The sequence below is a fragment of the Falco peregrinus genome, chromosome 7 (assembly GCF_023634155.1).
Source record: "Falco peregrinus isolate bFalPer1 chromosome 7, bFalPer1.pri, whole genome shotgun sequence".
NCBI classification, from domain to species: Eukaryota; Metazoa; Chordata; class Aves; order Falconiformes; family Falconidae; genus Falco; species Falco peregrinus.
In genome coordinates, this window is record NC_073727.1 from 20,274,772 (window position 1) to 20,297,079 (window position 22,308).

Below are 22,308 nucleotides of genomic sequence, written 5' to 3' on the forward strand. Positions count from 1 at the left end.
CTCTGCAAAATCAGGATAATGGAATCCAGATTTAGAAGTACTTTGAAGTCTTCAGGACAAAGGCATAGTGCAACTGTGACGTAGTATTAATCTCTCTTATCCTCAAAGTTTTTCATGCCCATGGATAACAGGATATATTTCCTGTGCAGATCTTTATTCACCATGTTTATCTCTTATGATAAAAAATGTCAACGTAATTTCATTAATATAATTTTTCAAAAGAGCTTTGCAATGAAACAATCATCTGAGCTACTAAATTCGTAACTGTATGACGGCAGAAAGCGATGATGCCAGAAGCAGGCTAAAGCTGTGTGGAATGTCTTATGGTGGGATGACGACTCCTGGGCCTTAGTTAGCGGTAGACGTTTGAGTCGCAGTTCAGTACGAGTCTTACTCTCTAAGCAAAGGGCTGTGAGTCTCAGTCGGATGCCCCAAGGTCTTACCCTGTCCCCAGTTCTCCTCCATTGCCATACTCCTTTTTTATGTTGTTCAAGAATGATCCCTATACCCAATACTCATCAATGAGTCAATGTGTTTATCATTTATAAAAAAGCATATATATGACTAAAAGACATTTTTTGGTGAAGTTTATGTAAAATTCAATTAGTCACAGCTTTGTTGCAATAGCCTTGTTGTGTTCCTTAACAGCCGTTTTTTTTACCTGATCTAATAGGCACAGGTACATCGGATAAGGAATTAATTGGGGGGGGGAAGTGAATGGGTAGGACTGCATAACACAAGGAGCTGAGTTCTGGATGACAATATTTTTTTTCTTCTGGGGAAAATAAATTTACTCAATCGAAAGTATCCAATAGAAACCTAAGCTGAGCAGTTAGAGATTAAATACTCCCCAAACACAGAATCTAAAGTTGTGGACCACTAAGTCTTTCCTGTAATATGAATAATTTTGATCAGAGGAGTACCTTTGCATTTGTGATGTGTGACTCTATTGGTAGCAGGTTCATCATGTGCTTTGGACATACTTTTTGCTAAGGAGACTATGAAATAATAGAAGTCTTTCTTCCCTTGAGTTTTCTTCTGTATTACTGATACACTCATTATCTAATACAGGGCAGAGAAATACACACGTGAGGCGATGAAATCAAAACTCTTACATTATCTTCCATATAAAATGGGTGGGGAAACTATAATGAATGTATTGTGGATTTTAGCTTCACTTGTAAACATCTTATAAACAAAAGATATTGTAAACATCTTATAAACAAAAGATATAGTGTTAATATATAGTGAAATCAGAACTGTTAGGAAGGCTTTGGAACAAGTACTAGATTTTCTTGTGCTTTCTTTGAGGAGAGGTGAATAAATATATTTGGAACAAAAAAAAAAATGGACTGTATTTTGTTGTAGCTTTCCAAAGCTTGGATCTTAGTCTAAGGAAGAAAACTGATTTGTACTGCTTTATGCTATTAAGTGTTTAGTCTCAGCCAGGGAAGTGACAAATTCAGTGACAGTTTTCAAACCCACCTGTCTTCAGCGCAATATCTTCATTGTACCATTGTGTGTTCCTATGACCACGTTTTTGACCTTTTTTCATTTCTTACCGCTCTCCAAACTGTTTTTCATGAGATGTATTGTGATTTTGGGGTATTTGAAAGTCTACGAAATAGGGTTTTGTTTCCAAGAAAAGAGCTTGAAATTTTTCTAAGAGCAATGGTTATTTTACAGAAAACATATTATATAAACCAGTTATGCCCTAATTCTTGGCTCCATGGCAATTTAAGATGCTGTCAATAATAGAAGGCTGCTGTTAGTTATGAGGCTAAGGCTCTGTGATTCCCATTACTTCTTCCATGTTTAATCCTTCATTTTATTAATTAACTTTGTGATTAATGTGTCCTAACCTAAAGCTAGCATTTCTCACTTGCATGACCGCTTGTTTTGTTCTATATTCACCTAATCTAGTGTTCAGATTCACACAGGCTGGAAGTTACAAGCCTGGCATTGCATTTCCTTGGCACCGAGCACATACCTTACCACTTTGTCAGTAAACGTAACTTATTGGCCTGTAAAGGCTCCGTCCATCTGATGTGTAAGTTTAGGGTTAAATTTGGGCTATTAAATGAGAACTTTTTAAATGCAGCAATATGGTGGCTTTTTATTCCCAGCACTGTAGCGGAAAGATTTTAACTTGCCTGTATAATGGTCATATAGAAATTGTAGTTAGGTTAGAGTCTACCTCATCAACCATGATGGAAAGAATATAATACAAAAGTCTCAACTCTGTGTGGATAACAGTGTTTGGGATAGAAAGACTTTGTTAAAGCTAAGTGAACAAAGGAAAGAGAGGGACAGTTCGCTCATATTCACAGTGTTTAAGACTGGTAAGGGCTCACTGCATTATTTAACTTGCCATCCTTTATATCATAGGTCATTACATTTCATTCAGCTACTATTTTATTAAACCCTATAACTTTTCCTCTAAGTTTAACTGGTATTTGAAGTATTTCTTCCTGAAGGAAATCTGATTTGATTTGAAAACATTGTGAGATGAAGGATTGACCTCTTCCCTTGGTTTATGGGACATAGGTTTACAGGAGCACGCAATGATCCAATGGCATAATTTAGTGGTAATCATCTTCCATATTTAAAATAAGTGCCTACTTTTCCATTTAAATTTCTCTGGTTTCCACTTCTGCCACGAGCTCCTGGTATAACAGGATCACAGAATGGTCGGGGTTGGAAGGGACCCCTGGAGCCCACCCAGCCCAGCCCCCTGCCAAAGCAGGCTCTCCAACAGCAGGCTGCCAATACACCTTATCATTGCTTCTCCAAAGACCCCTTCCTCACTTAGTCATTCTGTTCCCTAGTAGATGCTTATATCCTTCAATTAAAACCCTCTAGGTTTTCTTTTTGAAAGGCTAAACACATCATGCTTTTTGTGGCTGTCACTGAAGCTCTTGTTACTTGTCTACTTAATGTCAGGATTGATCTCACCAGTGCTGTTCCTACTAACCTCTTTTTTTACTTCGGCATCCTGGTTCAGTCACTATTCCATTTTACTGCAGTATTGCAGTGAAATTCCATGTGTACTTGCTTGTCTGCTGCCACCCTTATACTTTTTTCAAAGATTGTTCCCCGTTTGCAGGTATCGTGCAACTATAGAACAAAATTGTCACTTCCCTTGAAGTGGAGATTTTACGTATGACTGTTTTTAATACATTTTTCATTGCATGGCCCCAGTGCAGCAAGTAATCACTTTGTAAGACCATCCTATCAGCCTTCTCATCTGAGTTAGCCCCAGATTTTACAAGTTGAGACTTTTTAATTCTTTAAAATTACTGATGTAAGACTTGAACAGCAACAGGCTTTGTACCAATCCCTGCAGAGGACAGATAAAAATGCTGCCATTCAATGCTTGTTCCCTTTAGACAATTTTTTTAGAACTGTCATTTAGACGATTCTTAATCCATTTAACATGTGCACTATTGATATTGTATAGTGCTAATTTTTTAATCTGACTGTCATGATGTAATAAGTCAAATGCATTAAACAAGTGTAAGTCTGTTACATCCATGCTATTACCTCCTACATTTATTACAACTAGACTTGTAATTTCATGAGAGAATTAAATCGAGTTTGGCTGACAAGACCTATATTCCATACAGCCATGTTGACTGGCATTAATCTTCAATATTTTTTCTTCAGTTGAATGCTGCAGGAGATATTCTGTTGTGTTGTCCAGCAGCAATGTCAGGCTACTCCTTAAGATAATGTGGTTCGTCCAGTTGGGTGGTCTCTGCTGTACCCTTGAAGCAGAGAGATCCCATATCCCGTATGTGTGTGTTTCCCAGGGATGCAGACATTCCTCCCAATACAAATGGTAAGGAAACTTTCCACTGACATCTGGGACAAAATCACTGGGATATTTTTTGAACCTGAGGTTGCTCTTGAATGAAATGAAATCAGAATATACTTTCTAGGAGCGCATTTAATGCACTCCAACTTGAACAGCATTCAGCTCACAGGAACAGACCAGACTGAGACTAAAGTAATCTCTCTTGCAGTGTGGATGTGCAGCTTATAGAACAAAGCCTATAGACATTCAGCCTATGGAAGACATAAGCTGTAAGGATGGTGAACAAGATAGTAAAGTTTTGCTGTCTCCTTTTGTCCTATAGACCATATAATTGTGGTTGTTGTTGTTGTTCCCCACCCGCCCCCACCATGCGTTCTTCAATGTACAGCTATTTTGAAAAGCAGAACAGAAAAAATGCCAGCAGCAGTGGTCTTGCTTTCAGACATCCTGTTCAGTGTCTGATTATCAAAACTAATTTGCTGCTAAAGAATACATAGGATTTTAGCAAACCAAAATAAGAACTTTTTATAGCTATAACCATATAAATTTTAAATACTTGCAAGTAAGAAACAGGTTTGTTTAGTAGTGTTATTTTGCAGACTTTAAAAAAAAAAAACAGTAGTCTTTGTTTAAACTGAGAATCTTCTTTATTTTAAATTCATTCAATTAGTTTTACTGAAAAAGATGACTGAATTTCTGTGAAAAAATTATCAATAACAGCGTTTTGTATCCCATTTTTCACTGTCAACTTTATTCTCATAATTTTGGTTTGAAAGTGTAAAAAATGATTCTAACAGTCACCAGAAATGCATTTTATAGCAGTTCATTGTTCTATCAGCAGATTTTCTTATCTTTTAACATTTCCATTTACTGTGTAATTAATCTGTCCTTTATTAAAACAAAGAAATAAAATTTAAGAAAACTCTCTCTATGGATCTATGTACATTGTAGCTGCTGTATGTGCTATTTTCTGTAGGTGCTAGAAGAGATGTGATTTCCTGTGGTCCAGGCAGAAGTTTCTGCCTTGCAGACAGAAGTTTCTAGTATTTGTGTAAAATTTTATTTTGATTGACAACTGTAGGATTGGCCAGCTCATAGTGGTAAAGTGGCTTCTTGCTGTATAAGATTGACATATTTTAATACAGCCATATAAAAGAGCATGGATCACACTGAGAAGGTAAAGCATTGTATCTTGTAAAGCAGAAATTCACATGGGATTATAAACCCAACATTATCCCCTAGTTCAATGCTAAAAAAGCCATTAAAATTATTTGCAATATAAAGAAGGTTAAAAAAAACCCTAGCCACGTTAGTGCCATTGTATACCTGATATATTTTACAGTCTTTTTCCAAGCAGTGGGAAAATCACCCTGAAAAACTGGAAAGTGGTCAGGAAGCAGTGAGTTGCAGGAGGTGAATGTGTAGGGCCAGGACGCTCACTGTCTCCGCAAGCACGAGTGCAGCAGGCTGTCAGAGCAACCCGGTGGCAGCCAAGTGAAGATAAAGGCACTTGGTTCTTCACGTACGGTGCAGTGGATATAGCATGTAGGCTTCTGCAGCCCTTCCCTGGGCATCTGCTTATGGTGATGGCCAGAGAGAGGCTGAAGGTCTGAACTAGTTAATTCTTATGTTCTCCAAAAGAAAAAAAAAAAAAAAAAAAGTTGTGTCCAACAGTGTCATTAATTGGAAAGATGGATTCAGTTGAAATAATCAGAAGAAAACGATAAGGCATGACTTCCTAGTAGTCTTTGTACAGAAAGGTCTTTTGATAAACAAACTTGGATAATAAATAAAATGTCTGTGTTTTTCTTCTTTCCTTGTTTTAAAAGTGGGTGGTATTAACCTCTTGATGAAGTTATCTTGACTTCTGGCAGACCTTTTGTCTGTTTGGCTCTTTGAGTCAAGAGCTGTTACTTCTCTAAATACAGAATATGAGCCAGCTTCAGTGCAACTCTCATCTGTGTTAGGCAGGAAGGCAAAGGAAAAAAAATAATATAATAGACCCTTCTTAAAGGTCTATTGATCTGTGATTATTTCCATTCTTTTCGTCCTCATTCCTTTGAAAGTAAAAAGGTGAATGTGCAGGTTCTTAGTGTCTTAGCCTTGAACCCTTGGTTTGTTTATTTAACCCGTGGCTATTTTAAGAAGCAGCTGGAAATGTTATTAGTGATAACAACAGCATAATAAAAATTCCTGGGCTAGTTTGGAGAAAGAGTTGCTAAAAGACCTACTATTTTTTCATGTGATACTTTGCATATTCACTAGGGCCTAGGATTTAGCTAGCACAAATTATTTTAGCTCCAAAATCCTTAAGCTCTGAAACGTGCATCAGCCGAAGATCTGCCACCTATTTCTTTACATTATATTTAGATATTTACTGGATTTAGGACCTTTATTTCAGTGCGTAAAGATAGGCAAGTCCTTTTTTATTGAAAGGAGGAATGGTTTTGGCATTGCTTGAATTTTGGAATGGAATTCAGGCCGGGCTGGCCCGGTGAGAGGCCAAGGGCCCGTGCCGTGTGGCCCCGCCGGGTGGCTGGGTGCTTGCAGGTGAGGGGCGCTCAGGCCGGCCCTTTGAAGTTGTTCCACTTTGCCAGAAATAATTAAAAACCGCTTACTGGATGCGGCAAGTTAAAAAGAATGAACTGGCTTCTCTAATCCATTGGCTTGGGCACTCACCTGGGAGGTGATTAAGAAGGTGGAAATCTAAACATTATTAGGGAGAAAAAAAACCGAAACGGTGCACTGAGGTGTCACTCAGATGTCTTTTTCTATTGCTCTTTACAGGAACATTTTTTGCCAGGGTTTGAATCCCCACTGAAAGAGCTCACTGTAGCTAATCCTCTGAGAGTGGCTGTGTTTTCTAAGTGGGAAATGGATATAGGATAAACAGGCAATCTGCTGCTGGCACGCAGCCCTCTCTGCCAGGGTGTAATAAAGTCTTATCATCTGCAGCGAGGTTCTTCAGTGGCTAAGCTCCTTCTAAAGCTGAAGGAGAACTGAGCACCATAACTGGAAATCCGATAATGGCACCTATAAATAAAGGATTTCTATTTGCTCAGTTAACAGCAAATGAAATTATGTTTAGTGATTCAATAATTTTAAAAACGTGGTTCAAACACTGAGCTTTTTTTGTGAGAAGGCTTCTAGAAATGTTCATACTTGTTAAAACTTTTGGAACTGGAAGTGAAGCACGCTTTTGCTGTGGAACATTAAAGATCAGCTAATTAAAAGCAATAGGTGAACTGAGGACACCACGACTCTCTGACTTAGCATACCTGGACCTTTTATGAGAAATTCTGAAGGAGGCACTAAGGTGAAGAGCTGAATATCATTGAAAGAATAGTGTCTATCACTGATAATTTTAAATTTTCAGCTGTTCAGTGTTAGCCTGTTAAATTTCTTGTTAAAAGACAGGGAGCTTTTTTGGGAACAAGTGGGTTTATTGTTTCTCTTTGGTTACTGCCTCTCCATTTTAAGAAATCTTACCATAAAAAAGGTTTGATTACAAATATTTCAATTACATTTTTTACAATACAGAGGAGTGGTTAGCTGGTTTGATGCCTGCTCTGTTTTTTTGGCACTGTAGTGTACCAAGCCCATGATTCCCAAACTGAAACGTGGTTATTCTGGTTTTGTGGTCAAACTTAAGCCTAACGCAAAAAGTGAAATAAGACCAACACAGAGAACCCAGTTTAAGTTCCTTTTTGCCACTTGAGCTGCAGCTGAGTTGTATTCAGCACCAAAGAGCTGCTTGTTTCCATGTGCTACTGAAGATAACCTCATGGTACCTTTTGATTCTTTCTTGCTGGGCATCTTGCACCTGTGGTGAGGTTGCTCTTTTTCTTTTCCTGTCCCCCAATGCCATTTTCTGTCCGTGCTTCTCTTAGAAAATGTTGTGGTTGATTTGTCCCTTGGGGAGCCTTTTATCTGTCTGTTCGCTCGTGTGTGCCCAGTCAATTTGTGCAGTTTCCACTAAAATCGTTGGGAAAGAGGAGTGCTCGCCACAGATGGCTAAGATTGTTCTTAGTGAAAACAGCTGCACCGTGTTCTGGAAGAAAATCCACTAAACCGTGGCAAAGCTTTGAGGAAAATTGGAGGTGAATCTGGTAGGACCAGCAGCGTTACCTCTGCTTTTCCTCTGAGGATGAATATTGATTTTCAATGTGCTCTGGGTTCTAACAGTCTGATTGTCACACATCTGAGGGTTTTTTCCTCGAGGTCAGGGTATAGTTCTCAGGGTAACAGCATTATTTCCTTATTCAGAGGAAATGAAAAAAAGCTGATTCTTTGAACTTCTGGATTAGTCAGAGCAGACAGTGTTGACAAGATGTAATTTCTGCTTCAATTGAGAGGAAAGGTAAAGCCTCTGTTGTTTTGAAGTTCTTTAAGGAACTCTCTTGTGATCTAATGCTAGTCATCTTAGACAAGCAATTTGCTCCTGAGTGATAAGAACCTTTCATAAGCTTCACTTTGGCTTGGGGGGGGGGGGGGGGGGGGGGGGCGGGGAAAGAAGAATTAAAGTCACAAGCCACTCCTTAATCTCTCTTTAGTTATACGATGTAGGCTTACGAAATCTGGACAAACCACTGTCCGCTTGCTCTCCTTCTTTATCTCAAGGAACAACCAAAGCCCCAGCCTGGGCTTCAGCTAAGGCCAAGCCTATTATTTTCACTGATAGCCCGTGTTAACCCTGAGATCTGGAATAAATTCCATCCTTGACCTAAGATGACCATCAGTTCATGCCATGATATAGGAAAACTGTTTCACTTCATTATTAAGCAAATTATCTCTGCCTTGTATTTTTATTCTACTAAATGTCTGATCCCTTTCTGCTAACCTACCATCAGAATTTGACTTCAGGTAACGAGTTATTTCCATGGACTTCAATAGACATAGTGTGTGTGAAAGAGGAATTGGGCCATTGTTTCCCTGGACAGTACCCTGGTGGCTTTAGCCTGATATGGCTTTAGCTACTGGTTACATGAAACTTGTGTATTGTTATCTTTTAATATCAGTGAGGGTATCTTTGTTGTATTGTGAAGCACACTAGATAGGAACCAATTTGATTTTATCAAAATTTTCATTACAGATATCCCAGATGTGTCCGCTTTTACTCCTCTGCATTCTAGACTAAATTTAATCCCAGAGTTTGAAATCCTTTTTAATAGCTAACCCACCCCTCTGTGCCTTATTTAGGTTTCCTTCATTTCGGGTCCCCTATTAACTGATATAATGATGTCATAGTTTTCCCTGTTATGTCCCTTTAATATATCCTAACATCCTTTTCATTTTGTTCTGCTTTTCTTTTTTTCTTTTTTTTTTTTTTTTAAATTTAAATTTCTCTTGCTACTGAATTGGTGTTTCTACGGAGTACTCCTCAGTTACTTGTAGACTCTGATTTTTCTCGTTTAGTGACAGGTAATTCAGAACCCATCACTAGATGGTTCAGCTCATTGTTGCACTGCATGAAATTCAACAATTCTGTTGAAGTCAGTTGAGTAAATCTGAAGTGTATGCTGGTATAAATGAAATACAAACTTGCCTACTGTGATCGAGGAGCTTATGATGTCCCCACCAAAAGGCAGATCTGGCTGTCCAGTTTATTTTTTTTCAGTATTTACTTATTATGATGTAACTAAAGAATAGGATAAGTTGGGTTTTTTTCCCATTCATGCATATATTATGACAAACAATACACCTAAATTTATAAATTGTAAAATCTATAATATTTATAAAATATAAAATGCTTGTGTAGCACTCAATGCAATGGACTTTCACCCTGAGATGCCTAAGCACTTGTCAATCTATTAGATAAAATTGAAGTGAATTATATGGCCAGATCCTTCACATTTCGTGAAGCTTGATCTTTCAATAATATTGTGAGCGATTAGACACATAAATAATGAAAAAATTGTGCCCATAATGTAACTGAAACATAGGAATGGTATCTTTTAATGTGCTCTAACACTTGCTGATCTTCCTTGAACTTCATCTACTGTCATAAAGTTCAGTCAGGATCTTTGACTCTTTGAAGCCCCTTGGGCATCAGTGGTTTGGATGATGTGAAATAGTTTGAAATTATTTGTGGGATCTTCTGTAAACATGGCCTTGAAATTTGTTTTTATAATCAAATATTATGAAATATTTATATTATGAATTATCAAATATAATGAAATATTATGAAAACAAAGCCCAGTTGTATACTGTCAAGACAACTTAGACATCCAAGTTTTTATATTTTAATGTTGTATTTAGAATATTTTAAAATGTTTTGCTAGTTTTCAGTTACAAATATTTAAGAACTATTCATTTTTTTCCTGTAAGCTGCTGAACTACTATAGTAACATCACTGTCTTACCTTATTGCCTCTCTGGATAGTTTATTTCATGATGGCCTTGTCCAAACTAGCAGATATCTTAGAGTTGGCATGTATGTAAAATATTATGTAAAAAGGCTTAAGTATAAATGATGGTAAATCAAAACACTTTTAGGGAAAAAAACCCACAAAAACAAAGGACTGTGCTTTGAATCTGAGATAAGAAAAACTAGAAATGCACTAGCTAGTTCTCACTAATAACATCTGATTTTATTTTGTCTTTTAAGGTAAAACTGGCCACACAGAGGCTGTACGAGTAGTATATCAGCCAGAAAACATCAGCTTTGAGAAACTGCTCAAGGTCTTCTGGGAGAATCATGACCCGACACAAGGTAGAGTGATGAGTGAGCCAGTATTTAATTATCTTACTAATTACAGCTGGGATAATTAGTGTTTGAGCTGCATGGAAGAGATGAACCTTGAAATCACACTGGAGCTCAAGAATATGATTGCAGACATTTATTGACAGAGAAAGAGAGGGAGAGAGAGAATGAGAGTACAGAAACTCACAATACCCCTCCTCCTTTACAGCTGTCTGTGCTGGGAAAATACCCACAGAGAGGCACAGCAGACAATAGAATTTTTTTTTCAACTTTGATTATGGCAATTTCTTCTATAATGCTATCTTTTGTCTCTTAAATTAAGGCATATTTCTTCGCAGCTTCAGAGCTGGTCATTTTATTTGTGTTGAGAACCTTTATCCTTCATTAAAAAAATGTTTGTTTTTTACATTTTTCAATGGCAGTGAATATGTCTTGTGATTAGAAAAAGGGAACAAAAAGAGGTAAGAGGTGGTGGGTAGAGGCAGCAGCAGAGCATTTTAGCTATTTGCCTTATTCAAACCTTTTGATTTAATTTATCTTTCTTGGAAGAGGCTTCGTGATGACATTGCACACATCTGTGCAAACATAAATGGGAAACTGTGTTGAGAAAACATTTTATGTGTTTATATAGTTTCAGTAAACATCATCCTTTCTACTATTTCCCAGAAATACTACACACACAGTAACTCATTTCAATATTTTAACAGTTATCATAATTATGCCACTTGTTACTACATCTGGGAACAAAAATGTGTAGATGATACCTTTAAAATGTGATACCATCCTGGGAAGCAGTAACTCTGAGAAGGATCCAGGGGGTATTGTGGATAAGGTTCTTCCACTGAGCCCAGAGCATGATGCAAAGACAAAAATGACTATTGCAACTCCTGCCTATATGAAAAGGGAAGCCTTAGTCAGGAGTACAAAAGCAATTTTCTGTCTGCAGGGTCAGTACCATCTCAGAACAATTTGTGCAGTTTCTGTGTTGGCATGCTAGGAATTGTACAGAAATACTGCTGAGGATTCAAAGGAGGGTATAGAGCCTCAAAAACTGGTCTGGTGCTGGGAATGAGCACGTTCAGCTAGTTGGGGAGCATAACACTATGATCAAGGAATCTTTACAGGTGCTTACGTGCGGAGCAGATACCTCATAGTGAGGGTGACAACCCAACCACTGGTAAGCCATAATAAGTTCCAGTAGCTGGAAGCTGAAGTTCGAAAAGTTCCACCTTGGAATAAAACAGTTCCGCAGCTCTTAATGTAATTGTATTTTAAACATAAATGTACTTGTAAATGTAAAAACTCACATGCAAATGTAAAAACAACTCCAGTAAATGTTGGAGTCTTTTTCCATCACCATCCTTTCGAGTCTTTAAGATGAGATAATTTATCATTTCAAAAGAGGTGCTTTATTCAAGTCATGAGAAGAAATTCTATGTCTGTGTCAAGTGTGGTGGCCTGTACTGTTGATTTATGAGCCTCCCTTTTCAACTTCTTCCTTTATAGTTGTGTTTGGAGTACTTTGCGCCATCCTTGAAATACTTGCAGTTCTGCATTAAGACAATGACCCTCTTCAAATCATGCATCAGAGCCTTTGTGAATTGCTTGTAGCGGTCAGGAAGGAGGTTTTCTCCCTATCCTACCGGTGGTTGGTTTTAGGTCTTTTTTTGTCCTTTTTCCTTTGGATTGTCAGGGATCGGCCATCACCAGAGGCTGGCTTCCTTGTAATGGGCTGGTTGTTTTGATATAGCAGAGAATCCTGTTGCAGGATAATTGGTTCATGTGTCTTAGAAGCGTAGAATCATTTAGGCTGGAAAAGACCTTTAAGATCAGTGAGTCCCACTGTAGGGAGTTTGTGACCATGCTGGACACGAAGGCTGGGCTTTGCTCTTACTGCCTGCAAGTGCTGGGCACAGAGATCCAGCTCACACGTTAGAATTTCTCCTGGTTACTGGAGCTGGGAGCTAATGGGCAGGACTACAGGATTCTTCACCATCCAGAGCAGTATGAGGAATGGGTTTCTGCTGACATAATCTGGGCAACTACCACCTAATCAGTCGTCTGCCATGTCTGTAGTCTTGGCTTTGACAGCATGTGGTTGGGCTCTGCCCGTGGCAGGTGTGCAGCAGGTCAGTCTCCAAAGGACTTCAGCACCTGAGGCTGACTGAAGTTCCTATGCTGGACACAATGGTATGTGGGTGAAGTGTAGTAGTTGTGATAACAGCTTAGATCAGATAAATCCATGATTCCTTCTGGCTTTAAAATGAAGTGAAAGGATGACAGTATGTCTTTATATTCATCTTGCGTTCTCACATAACTGAGTTTCAAAATAGTTCCAGTCTGTGCTTTCAGAAGGTTGGATGCTGGCAGATGTACGATTCACTCTTTGATTTCTGGCAACTGGGGAAACATCACCTAATTAGCCCAGGCACAGAGCCACGTTAATGTGGCTGTATTCCTTTTGGGATGTGAGCTAATATCTCTGCATGACACTGAGCTGTGTAGATACCCAAGTCATTCACAACTGTCTCAGGCATCTATGTGGCACTGCAGTGCTTGGTGCAAACATACCTAAGCCTTTATCTAAGCTTGGCTCAGTAGAATTTCCAAATGGTTCTGTAAAAATTTGCCAAAAGTGAGAGCATCACTTTATCTATAGAGAATATGTCAGTCTTCTGTGAAGACTTTGCATGCCCCAGACTTGGACAGGTTGCTTTACCCGTGTATTTTTATGGTTACTTAATAATAATCTGTGTTCAAGAACTTTGCAAAGCTCATCACATCTCGACCCCCTTTCTTGATTTGAGGAAAACCAAACCACAAGGTCCTAATTTCAAGTTTCTTTCTTTTTTTTTTTTTTTTTTTAAATAGGAATGGTATGCTTATATTCCCTTTCAAGTTTGAGCAGTTACCAGTGGAAGATCTCTAAGGTGAAATTTATATTTTGCCTTGATTTGTGTCTACTCCCTGCTTTTAGCTTGCTATGGGAAATGTGATGTTGTGTAAAGATACCGAAAGTGAGTTATCTCTCTGACCTGTGATAGTTTTCTCCTTTCCTGAGGTTCAGCTGTGTGCACACAGGACGTCTTATTTAGCCAGCCTTATGGGAATGCAGGACTGAGTCTGGCAAAGGGAAGTTTTTTACTAAGCAGATGAATTAGGAAGATTTCTTATTCATGAAATTCAGTGTGCTCTTTGGCTGAATCCAGTGTCTCATCTAGCCAGCAAATGCTGGACTTCATGAACATAGCATGCACTCAAAAGTATAAAAGCTTTGTCTGTGGCACTGTCTTATCTTTTCCCCAGAAGCTGGTTTAACACCATTTAAGCCCTTCTACCACCAGCAGAGATAATGGACTTGTCTAATTATTTTAATGTCATTAAACTTCAAGTATGTACATTCTGTACAACCTAGATGGTACCAAGTTGCTAAAGAGTACAGACTGGCAGTCCTTTCATTCATTATTGTGTGAGCATATTAATATTCAGAAGTTCCTGCTTTCCAAACAGTTGGACTTCCTGCCTTCAAGATGAGACTGACATCTCATTGGGATTTGGATTTTCTCTGGGATGCAGCCTGGCTCTTCTTTCACGAAGCTCTTGTGTCTGAGTATTATACAGAAGTCTGTTGAAAAGCAAGAACCTTTGATCAAGTCAACGGCCTATGAGTTGAAAGAGATTCTCCCAGATGAGCATCTCCAAAGTGTGGGGCCCTGATAAAATCCTCCATGACTATTAATTTACACTCTATTTTATAACTCATTACATTTGGGATACTGAAAAAGCAACAAACAAACCCCCAACTTCTGCCAAGTGACATATGGTTGTCATCTCTGTTCAGCCTCTAAAGCACAGATCAGCATTCCTTCTCTCCTAGGAATGATCTTGTCCATAAGAGGATTGCTCTGTATAGGTCTGTAAGTGCTTGAGGTGGTTGATTCTTTGTCATCAATACAGAAAAAGATAATGTGATATGCTGAATATACTGCAGAAGAATCTTACAGCTATTCACTTTGTACCTAATTTTATTTAAGTTTATAGAGGGGTGGGGCAGATTCTGTACTGCCCTGTTTTTGCACTAAAAGGGGCCATCCTCAGAGCCTTCCAGACTTTTAAGATGAAAGCCTAACTTTTATCTTAGGGGTGATGATGGGCATCTTACATCTTTTAAACTTAAAATTGCACCCGGAAGGTGGTTCTGCTGGCACCTCCATCTCTCTGTCCAGAGGGACGTTGGACTTTCAGACCATCAGTTTGTCTGTGTTGCGCCTCAGCCTGTGGTTTCACAGTTGCTTCAGATGCTTCACATCTTTGACTTAACTGTTAGGGAAAAGGGCAATTTTCTTCTCTGTCCCCGACCTGCCCATAGGATACAACCTCTTTCTTTGTGTTGACACTGACAGTCACAAAGTTATCTGATCAAGCTGAAAATTAACCCTGCATAAATTGAAGTGAAATGTAATTTTCAGCCAGGACTTAAATTGCCAGGAGTGTGACTGCTAGTGGGACCACCCTTGTGGCGATAGCACTGTCCTATAGTGTATGCGCCAACTGCGAAACTCAGCTGTGCTTATGGTCAGAGAGGACGATGTCATACTTTATCTGATCAGAACGTTTGGCCACTCTTGGTGGTGTGTCAGGAGCTATTTCGCCAGACCTTTGGAAAAATCTGATACCAGAAGAGTCCGTTTGTCATGGGGCAAATGTGATTCCTGTAAAGTATATCACTGTTCAGAATTCTCCTGCCCTCGTGTGTTACCGAAGTCCTACATGTGTCACATATTTCAGCCCAGTTCGAGGCACCTTCAGGGAAATGTCCCTTGTTGCTTTCGAGGGCTGTACAGAAGACAAGCATAAGGCAAAACGAATGCTGTTTATTTCTCTTTAAAACATGTTTGGAGCAAATGAAAAATCAGCTCGCCTCATTTAACTCTTTTCTCTCTTGAATACGATGCAAACGGGATGCTTGTCTTGGTCATTGTACTCCCTGTCTTTTTCAGAAGTACCTAATCCTTCCCAGCCCAAAACAAATCACTGAGATGCATCTACAATTCTCTGGGGTGAGCCCCTGTTGTGCACAAATCCTGTCCTTTTTCAAAAGCTGCTTCTAGCTTTCTGTTTGGATTTTCGAATTGGTGGAAGAAGCTAAGATGAATCCAGGACTCCATGGTTTTGACTGCCCGCTGACGATGGGGTGAAGAGCAAAGGCACCTATGACCACTGCTGCCCAGCAGCTTCTGGAAATTTTCTTCTAGCCTTATTGACTCTTTGAGAGTGAATATACAAAGAACCAAAGTCACTGGGAAGTAATCTCATTCCTCCTTTCTGTCATGGAGAAGTCCTTATCTCGCCTGTGTTTGTACAGGAAATGTAAGCAGAACCGATGTTTTTCCAGCACTTGAGGACCATCTGTACCACAACAAACTCATCACCTGCCAGATTCATTCAGAACATCTCTTAGTCCATATGTTTTGTGTATCCATGATAAAGAAGAGATGTGTGAGCCATTTCTCCTCCCTGTGACCTTCCAAACAGTTTGGCATTTAGCCTTAGTGCTGATACATGAATTCTCCAGATTAATATCTCTTTTTCATTGTGCTGACCCATTTTAGTTGCAGAGGGTATATTTATTTCTCACCAGTTTTGAAGGACTGTACTTTTTTTAGACGTTGCATAAGGAATCTATCATCTGCAAATAATTAAAATTAGACACTAGAAATGACATTGTATTGCTAATGAGCAGATGTGTCTACTTATACCAGTGGAAGAACAGCTGTACACATAAAAAACGCTACAGAGACCCTAAACCAGCATTATGTATTCTGCTACAGGCCTGTAACTTCATTTAGAGATTAAAGGGAAAAAAAGTAATCTCTCCCTGTAAAATATAACCATTTTTGATTTTTTTCTTTACATTTCTCTAACTCTCTTCCCTTTATAATTTGAATGGAATTTGCAAGTCTCAGATTAAAGCACAGAGCACCTGTGTCTTCTATTTCAAATGTTATTAAGAGCCTTGATGGTTTCAGCGTTATTACAAGGTGTAACAAAAAAGAGTTGAAATACAAAATCTATTGTCACCAGACATATTAAATATATTCAAAATAGAATTACCAACCCCTTAGGGAGCCATTCTTGGTCCAATACTCTTCAATATTTTCATTAATGACTTGGAGGATATAGTGGAGAGGATGCTAATTAAATCTGTGGTAAAGACATTGCTAGGAGGCTCTTGGAGGAAACGAATAAAACACAGCTCTGTGCTGATAAATTAAAAAAGCCATGGAAATCGATACGTTGAGACACAATAAAGATAAATGCATGTGGTTCATGCAGAAGTGAATACTCAACAACAGAACTATGCACTGAGTTGTGTGATAGGAGACGGTGTCTTCTATTGCCTTCAGGTTCTTCTCGTTGTTGCTCTTTCCAGTGAAATAACAGTGATGGGACATAGCTGACATCTACCCATCCCATCAGCAACCAATTTAGTGGTCCCTTGCCCACCATCACCTCATAAATACCTGTGCTCTACACTTTTTGCCAAGCAGCAAAGACAGTCTTTTCCAGCAGTGCTTAACAAGTATTGCACTATGCAAATGCAACTAAATTTCTTTCATGAACTGAAATGCCTGATGTTATGTTATTCCCACCCTTTGTCCTTTCTCTAGAACTAAATGTGCATTAAAAATAAATACGTATTATTAGGCTGTTTTGGATACCCAGGAATTTTAGCTGTCATGGCCTAATTTGCATATTAGACTCTTCTTATCCATATAAACTAGAATAGACTTTTTCTGACGTATATTTTCAGTTTAGGAGATGTTTTTCCATATCACAGTGAGAAGCTGAGATTTGACTCTGCATCTTTTTTAATGAAGGGGATTATTAGCCAGTGCAGCGGTTGCTGAGATGGCTGAATAGGTTGCATTATGAAGTGAGGGGTGCTCAATCAATTCTGGCTCGAGGGCAAAAGTCTTTTTGGGCTCTGATTTCTTCTTACCTTTAAACTACATCTAGCCTGTTTATTTTATATCTGACCATGATGTGTTAACGAGTTCTCCAGAACTACTAAAAGTTAATGTTATCTTTCAGTATTGCTAAGTCAGTAGTAAAATGGTTCCTTGAAGATGAGAAAAGCCATGGCATCGGTCTTTTGTGCCACTGAGGATGACAGAGAGACTGTTATGTTGTGGGAAGCATGAATTCACCACTCGCCTGAAGGGAGAGTAGGTTTAGACTAGATATAAGGAAGAAATTTTTGATGCTGAGGGTGGTGAGTCACTGGCACAGGCTGCCCAGAGAGGTGGGAGATGCCCCATCCCTGGAAACACTCAGGGTCAGGCTGGAGGGGGCTCTGAGAAGCCTGGTCTAGTTGAAGACGTCCCAGTTAATTGCAGGGGTTTGGACTAGATGGCCTTTAGAGGTCCCTTCCAACCCCAACCATTCTATGAGTCTATGACTCTTTTTGCTCATAATACCAGTATCTGCAAAGAACATCTTTGGAAGATGTTTTTGTTCTACTACAGTTTTCCTCAGGCTTATTTCTGGGTTATTTTGTAGTTGTAGCATAGCTGTGTTTGTAATTGAGGAGCGGAAGAGGAAGGGGTGAGGGAGGGAATATGCATTTTAATTCAGGCTTGTTGATTTGTAATTTCTGAAGGAAAATCTGGACTTCTTAATGCTTAGGACTGTCTTCAGTAGCTTTCAAATATCCATGATGTCCGTGGGTACGTTGTGTGAATAACAGCATCTAGATTTTCATATATGTTTATGGAATTAAAAAAGACCCAGATTAGAAGGTCTATTTTTTTGGCAGATGTTTTTTGATGGACCATTCCTAAACTTTATGCAAGGAAAGCACCAAAGTCAAAGCAAAGTAATACCAAACATTCTTTTCTTCTTCAAATAAACCACTAGTGAATTTACTGTACTTGGGTCTAGAAAACTGAGGCACTGAAGCATGGCATCATTAATCATAGTTTATGGTGATTATTAGTAGGCTTTTAATCTTTGTTTTCGTGTATAATTAGGTACAAGAGGTCAAAGCTGACTCTCTTCTAAGCAACAATATTTTTAGTGAATGACTGTTTTTCTCTGCCTGCAATTTTCTCTTGCATATTTATAAGAGCACACTTGTCAGCATTTGGAGAGAGCAGTGTCCCATGAGCTTATCTGCTGATAAAAGCAAATGACAACACTGTTATTTTTATTATCTCTAATTATTTTTATTACTATTGCATTAGCACCTGGTGGATCATAGTAGGTTTAGATTCATAGTGCTAACACATGCCTAAATTTGGGCAAGACACTAGTGAGCAATGGATAAATGAAGAGAAAGGAGGAGGCACATAAAGAAAACGATAGCAAATCCGTGTGATTCCGTAGCTGAGCTCTATGTAGTACCTGACCTGAATTGTTTTATTTCTCAATTATATTTTCTTAGATGATCAGTAGTTGTCCAGCTTCTTGTAAACATCACAACACAATTACTTCATGAAGAAAAGAGGCAATGAGGGCCCAGTTCAGATGCCCAGACAGAAATGGCTTTTGCCATTTTAGATCCTCTTGCACGGTCTGCCTGTTTTCCAGTTGTGCTTTAGAAAATATGGGGCGCCCTTATGCCCTGTGTCACGTCCTCCAGTCTCTTCCAGGCATCTCTGCCTATGCATTTATTTGGTTTTGCAGACTATCAAGATTGTCGGTCAGATTTGTCTGACCAGCATAGCCACATCAGGTGGGATAAAGCCACCTAAATGGAGGTGTTTCCATAGGCATGGAGGGTCTCAGTTCCTGTGATGGTCAGTAGAGATCTAGTCAACACAGTTGGCTTGCCCCAAATTAGGCACCTGACCAAAAGTCAGCTTTTGGTTGCCTAAACGTGGCAGCTTAGTTACAGCTGCACTGGTGCATATTGTTAAAAGATTGCACTCCTGTCCCAAATCCATCTAGCCCTGAGACAGATTTTTAAGAGAAGGAAGAGCCTAATGTCTGTTTATGACAGAAAAAGTCTAAAGACTTGTCTAAAACTAATAATTTACCTTTTGATTAAAGTTAAATAAAGCGAAGTCCCCTACAATAAGTTTAATGTCATTAAGGATGACTTATGTGTATGTTCACCATTCTATTTGCCTGTTCTAAGCACTACTGGTAAAGACATATTTTCAAATCATTAATTAGAAATGGGTTAAAATTCCTGTCTGCTAGTGATATTTAATACTTAAGCTTTGTGACACTCATCAAAAACTAACCTGTATTATTTTGTGGGCTCAAGTTAGATCAGGCACTTCCTTCAAATGTCAAAGAACGTTCAAAAATGCATTTAAGTAATGTTGTAACTGAATGAAATAACAAACAGTGATGCATACAGAGAACTCTTCTTTCAAACTGAGTCTTCGTTCACACTTTATTGTTTTGTAAAATATTTGAACTATCTTGAGAAGCAATGTGGTGCTTTTTGTAACTATTGAATAGTTACGCTAATAAAAAACAGAGGGAATTGATCAGAGATAGACCCTAGGCTGGCATACTACCACCCCTTCTTGAGGACAGCCTGTTATTTCCACTGACGAACAAAACTCATGACGAACTGATAACTCTTCATGGCCCAAATCTGGTAATGCTGGAGGCCTGCATAAAGTCCCTGGAATACCACATGGGAATGCATCTGTGAACACCTAAGGGGAAAGCAATAGTTATTGACTTACATGAAATGTGTGATATTTGTGCTTCCCCGTTACTGGAAAAAAACAACCAAACCCTAGCATATGGACAAGCACACGATAGAAGTTGGAAGCGGGAAAAAGTGGTGGGCATTTTTCTGGATTGAACTTAAAACCTTTTACTACAGAGTTAGGCATTCTGAAGGTTGCCCCTTTATTTCATATTGAATATAAAGCAGGCTGCCAAAACTGTAGAGACCAATGCCCAGGAAATGGGTTTGGTGAATGCAGAGGAGCAGGGGGGATTCATTCCATAGGGAAGAAGAAGGAGGTGAAGAATTTGCTGAGAGTGTTTCTCTTGTCAGCTTCTAGTTCTTGGATGACATTTCCCAGCAGATACTAGCGTAAGCCATGCTAATTTAGTGTGATGGTATGTGAATCACAGAATGGTTTGGGCTGGGAGGGACCTTCAAAGACCATCTAGTTCAACCCCTCTGCCTTGGGCAGGGACATCTTTCATTAGGTCACAGTGCTCAAAGCCCCATCCAAACTGACCGTGAAAACTTCCAGGGATGGGGCATCCACAGCTCCTCTGGCCAACCTGTGCCAGTGTCTCACCACCCTCATATAAAGGATTTCTTCTTTATAGCCAGTCTTGAATAGAATAGAAAAGAACAGAATAAAAAAGAATAGACTATTTAAGTTGGAAGGGACCTGCAATGAAAATCAGTCCAACTGCCTGACCACTCTAGGGCTGACCAAAAGGTAAAGCATATTGTCAAGCATTGGAACAGGCTGCCTAAGGAGGTGGTGAAATCACTATCTCTAGAAGTGTTTAAAAAATGCTTAGATGTGGTGTTTAGGGACATGGTTAGTGGTGGACTCAGCAGTGCTGGGTTAGCAGTTGGACTTGGTGGTCTTAAAGGTCTTTTCCAAACTAAATGATTTTCTGATTCGAAGGGCACTGTCCAACGTGGCGATATTGTGGTTTTTGGTATTGCAATGCCAAAATAATTTATGAAGGTTAAAGATGGAAAAAAAAAAAAAAAAAGTACTTTTCACTAGACCTTTTTGCTGAAGTAAATTATTAAACATATTTCTGTAGCCATGATTTTCTAAGTATATGTGCAAGGCAGAATTTATTTTGGACAAGGGTGTCATTAGGGCGTACAGGTAGTGATCATAGAATCACAGAACGGTCAGGTTTGGAAGGGACCTCTGGAGATCATCAAGTCCAGATGACTAAGCAGTCATGGTAGTCCAGTCTAGTGGTGGACTACTCTTTACCTCTGTCACTGTATTAACTGCCCTCCTCCCCCACTGAGTTGGGAAATTGGGAATTGCCTAAGAGGTGAGGAAGCTGTAAAAGGCCTGGCCAGGAAATTACAGGGCGGTGCTGACACTATTTCTTTTTTAGCCCAATCCCATGGGATCTCTTTTCTTGGCTGTTCCTCCCATCATCTCACAAACACCTTTGCATGCTTTCTGCATCTCAGTTCTTCTCTATATTTTGCTGGAAGAGAGGAGGAAGGCCTTCCTCCTCACATCTGCACAGAAAGTCAGTGCAGGTATGGATGCTGGTGTCATGTAGCTGGGTGGCATAGATCAAAGTCAAGCCTGGCCACACCGAGAAGGACATGACTGCCATGACAGGTTCCACAAAATCAAAGCTTTATAAAGCTGCTTTTTTCCCTTGTTATTTTGGTTTTGTTGTAGCAGCATGTTGGCTGTCAGTGGTGGGGACAGGATTTCTTGTTGCAGCAAATTGGTTGCAGCAACTCGTCCCATTCCCACAAAAAATTCCATTGCTAAAAGAGTGAGGGAGCGTGTTCTGCTGTGTCTCCATCAGTGTTTCTGTCATGGCATTGATGAAGAATCTCTTGCCTGAAAAACTTCTCTCTACTTAAAAACCTGATAGTTCATACAGCAAGTCTTGTAGACCATTACAACAAGCTCATTTACATTAGCACGGGCAACCTTAAGGAAGTATTTTGTGATGTCTTTGTCCTTGGAGATACACAAACCTGGACCAGACAAGATCCTGGACAACCTGCTGTAACTGACACTACTCTGAGCAGAGGGGTTGGACTAATGACCTCCATACGTCCCTTCCAGCCTCAGCAGATC

The 22,308-nt window shown here is 39.3% G+C and overlaps 1 protein-coding gene across 2 annotated transcripts in view; it reads left to right on the forward strand.

Moving 5' to 3' along the window:
- The window catches only part of MSRA (methionine sulfoxide reductase A), a 293,020-nt gene that overhangs the window by 167,919 nt on the left and 102,793 nt on the right, over positions 1-22,308 (forward strand). For both annotated transcript variants that reach the window (XM_055811302.1, XM_055811301.1), the window contains one exon: positions 10,424-10,528. In XM_055811302.1, the coding sequence (XP_055667277.1) occupies positions 10,424-10,528 (105 nt within the window). The remainder of the gene's footprint in view (positions 1-10,423; positions 10,529-22,308) is intronic.